Source organism: Lemur catta, chromosome 7 (assembly GCF_020740605.2).
Source record: "Lemur catta isolate mLemCat1 chromosome 7, mLemCat1.pri, whole genome shotgun sequence".
Classification (NCBI taxonomy): Eukaryota; Metazoa; Chordata; class Mammalia; order Primates; family Lemuridae; genus Lemur; species Lemur catta.
In genome coordinates, this window is record NC_059134.1 from 61,304,294 (window position 1) to 61,307,950 (window position 3,657).

A 3,657-nucleotide genomic window follows, 5' to 3' on the forward strand; every position below is an offset into this window, starting at 1 on the left:
CTATGAATAACTGACTTCCATACATTTCTACACCCACGCTGTTTATGATTCCATCCAAGAGTCTGAATGTACTTAGCTTTCTGTAAGGGCCAACTCATTCATGCATACAAGTACTGGTTATTAAATTTGTTCTTAGATCTATTCTTTTCTAGCTCCTCCCACAGTTGTGTCTATTCCTGTAATCAATTCTTTATTCCTTAGTATTAATAGTAGTTGTGCATTTTTCCTTGAACCCTCACTGACATAAGTATGAATAAATAAATTCAATATATTAATTAAATACAGAAGAGGGCTGATATAGCCACATATTGTGACAAAGTTTTTGTGACAAAGCATTTCTCTGACTAAACTTTCATAAAATTGTATATGGAACCTCACATGTATTAGGTGCTATTCCTTTTCCATTCCTTGCTTGCACAATAACATTTTCTTCACACGGTCATAGATCTGCTTGGTCCTGACTCCATATATGACAGGATTGAGCATTGGTGGCACTACAACATAAAGATTGGCCAGGAGTATATGGATATAGCGTGGCACATTTCGGCCAAAGCGATGTGTCATAAAGGAAAAGAGGGCTGGGGTATAGAAGGCAAGGATTACACAAACATGTGAACCACACGTGCTGAGGGACTTGAGTCGGGCTTCATGGGAAGGAAGACGGAAAACAGCACGGAGTATCTGAACATAAGAAAGGGCAATGGCTATGATGTCAAACACTAGATTACAAATGGCACCCAATCCATAGATGATATTGATCTTGATGCTGGCACAAGACAGACGAGCAAGACCCATGTGCTCACAGTAGGTGTGGGGAATGACATGATTCTCACAGAAGGGCAATCGCAAAATGAGAAATACAAACGGAATGACAAAAATAAAGGCCCTCATTAACACACCAAGACCAATTACAGAAACAACCTTATTGGTGAGGATGGTACTATATCGGAGTGGGTTGCAGATGGCCACATAGCGGTCATAAGCCATTGCCAAGAGGACTGCTGACTCCATAAGTGTGAACTTGTGGATGAAAAACATCTGGATGAGGCAGTCCTCAAAGATGATCTCTCTGAGGTTGATCCAGAAGATTCCAAGCATCTTAGGGATAGTAGCTGTTGAGAGGCCCAAGTCTATGGTAGCCAACATGGCCAGGAAGTAGAACATGGGCTGGTGTAGGCTTTTCTCAGTCTTGATCACCAGCAGAATAGTGAAGTTTCCTATGAGTGCAATCATGTACACGGCACAAAAGGGAAGGCCGATCCAGATGTGAAATGTTTCTAGTCCTGGGATTCCCAGTAACAAAAAGGAGGAGGGGTGAAACCAGGTTTCATTGGGAAAGAACATCCTGATTGGTAACGCATAAGTCCACAGTCTTCAGACATGTATGCTCACCCAATCTGCAGATTACCAGACAGTTTTATGCATCTTTAGAGACCTAAAGATAACATAAGGAACATTATACATTTGTGTACGTGCTTTTCTGCAGGAAATTATAGCAATTTGAAATGTACTACGGGCAGAGAACTTTAGATAAGTGACATCTCAAGAAAAAGTGCCTGGAGGAAGTTACATATTAAGTTGAAATAAAATGTTCTATGTGGTACTTTCAACTTTGCTAGGATCTTACCCTTCTGATAGCTTATGAAGAACGCTGTCACCGATATGATGCTAATATTTGCCTTAATACTCTCCAGATTAGCTATCTGCTCTCATTTATCACCATAATCACCAACAGAACTCTCTTGAATTTTGAACAATTTATGGTTTACCTAGCCCCTAAATATAGTATTGGAAGTTAATTCCAGTAAATTGAATGACAACACATAGGGACTGACACACAGGATAGGAAATATCCAGTCAATAAACACACAAAATCATCAAAATTTACACCACGATATTTAAAAAATCATTTAAAAGATTAAAATTGGCTTGTTTTTAAACATTCAAATATTTATAAAATAAAATAGGGAATAACATTGAAAACTCAGCATCAATTACCAAATACTGAAGTACTGCCTACTCTTTGCAAGGCTAGGCTTTATGTTAGACTCTGTGCAAAAAGTCATCTCTAATCTTTAAATTAAAAAAAAAAAACACCCTTTGGCTGCACAGTGTGGCTCACACTTGTAATCCCAACACTTAGGGAGGCCCAGTCAGGAGGATTGGTTGAGGCCAGGAGTTCCAGACTAGCCTGAGCAGCATAGTGAGATTCTGTATCTACTAAAAAATAAAAACAAAATTTAGCCAGATGTGGCTCATACCTGTAGTCTCAGCTCCTTGGGAGGCTGAGGCAGGAGGATGGCTTGAGCCCAAGAATTCGAGGTTGCAGTGAGCTATGATCAGGCTACTGCACTCCAGTCAATGGAGTGAGACTCTAAGAAACCAACCAACCAAACAAACAAACAAAAAATACCCTACAAAGAGAATATTAATTTTCATATTTTACAAGTAATTGATCTAATGATCAAGGAGTGTAAGAGGCTTGCTAGAAGTTTAAAATGCTTTGAATGGAGTATCTGGGATATCAAGGTAGGGAGAAAAAAAGTGTTGGATAGAAATGGAAGGAAAATGGAAAAAAAAGGAAAAAATAATGACTATCTTACTTGTGTTATGTACACTGGGTAATACATACATACAAACACATACACACAGGCATAATCTTCCTCACACATTATATAATAAATACATATATTTAAAACTCACAACATATATCTGGATAACATATGATACTATATCCAGTTCATAGCTGAGGCAATCATGACTTTAGGAATTTAAGATACATGTCAAAATGTTGAATTAAAAGCTGGAGAGAGAATAAAAAATATGAGCATTGGAAAATTAGGTTCAGGACAATTCAATCATTATCTAAGTTATCCAAACCCTTCTTATCTGTGTTCATGTATACTGCTTATAACATTTGATGTGGGGGAGGTATTTCCAGAGCATTTTTTAAATTCATATGTGCCATTACCTTGTAGTAAAAATCCATTCAGAGAGCAATACGATTATGATCTTATTTTTAGCAAGAAAAGTCAAGGTATTATGCAGGCACTAATATAAAGGTGAACAAAAACAAGAGGGATGTCTGTGACAAGCAGGTCCTGGAATGAGTAGTCCCCTATGGATGGTAAGCATGTGCAGAGAAGCAAAGCTGGGGGCAGGAAGCACTGTTAGCAGGAGACAATCCATGGTAGTTCCAACAGGAGCAGAGGCTTTTTACATGTGTCGTTGCAATGGAATTGTGAATATTTTTGAAATGGATTTTATGACAATGGATCAAAGGAGAAGTTAAAGAAGAATTTAGTCATGGAGGCAACATTTTCTGTGAATTCCATGAGTCAAAAAGATCAAAAGATCAACAAAAGTTTCCTCTTTTCCAATACACACACATGCAACAGTTTTTCAGTAAATGGGAAACTGACTTTAAGCGAAAGATGTGGATCTAATTATTAATGGATAAAAATAGCTACCTTTTTGGCATTTCTAAGAGGGAAGCAATAGTACTATTTTCTGTGATTGTAAACAAAATTAACGGAAATTATTTCACCATAATGATATAATTATTTCCTGTAACGGTACTGAGTGTGTTAGGTGAATATCCAGAATGTGGTATGAATAAACCATGAGGAAGACAAATATAGCCAAGGGACACAAAAA

General features: G+C 37.6%; 1 protein-coding gene across 1 annotated transcript; it reads right to left on the reverse strand.

Annotated features, from left to right (window-relative positions):
- Positions 1 to 390: 390 nt before the first annotated feature.
- Positions 391 to 1,344, reverse strand: LOC123641575 (olfactory receptor 52E2). The gene has a single exon (XM_045556452.1). It carries the CDS (start codon positions 1,342 to 1,344, stop codon positions 391 to 393), a length of 954 nt encoding a protein of 317 aa, XP_045412408.1.
- Between the last annotated feature and the right edge of the window lie 2,313 nt (positions 1,345 to 3,657).

What these genes read in the sequence shown, in the direction of transcription:
- LOC123641575 (XM_045556452.1), bottom strand. Translation starts at nt 1,344, where the DNA reads ATGTTCTTTCCCAATGAAACCTGGTTTCACCCCTCCTCCTTTTTGTTA.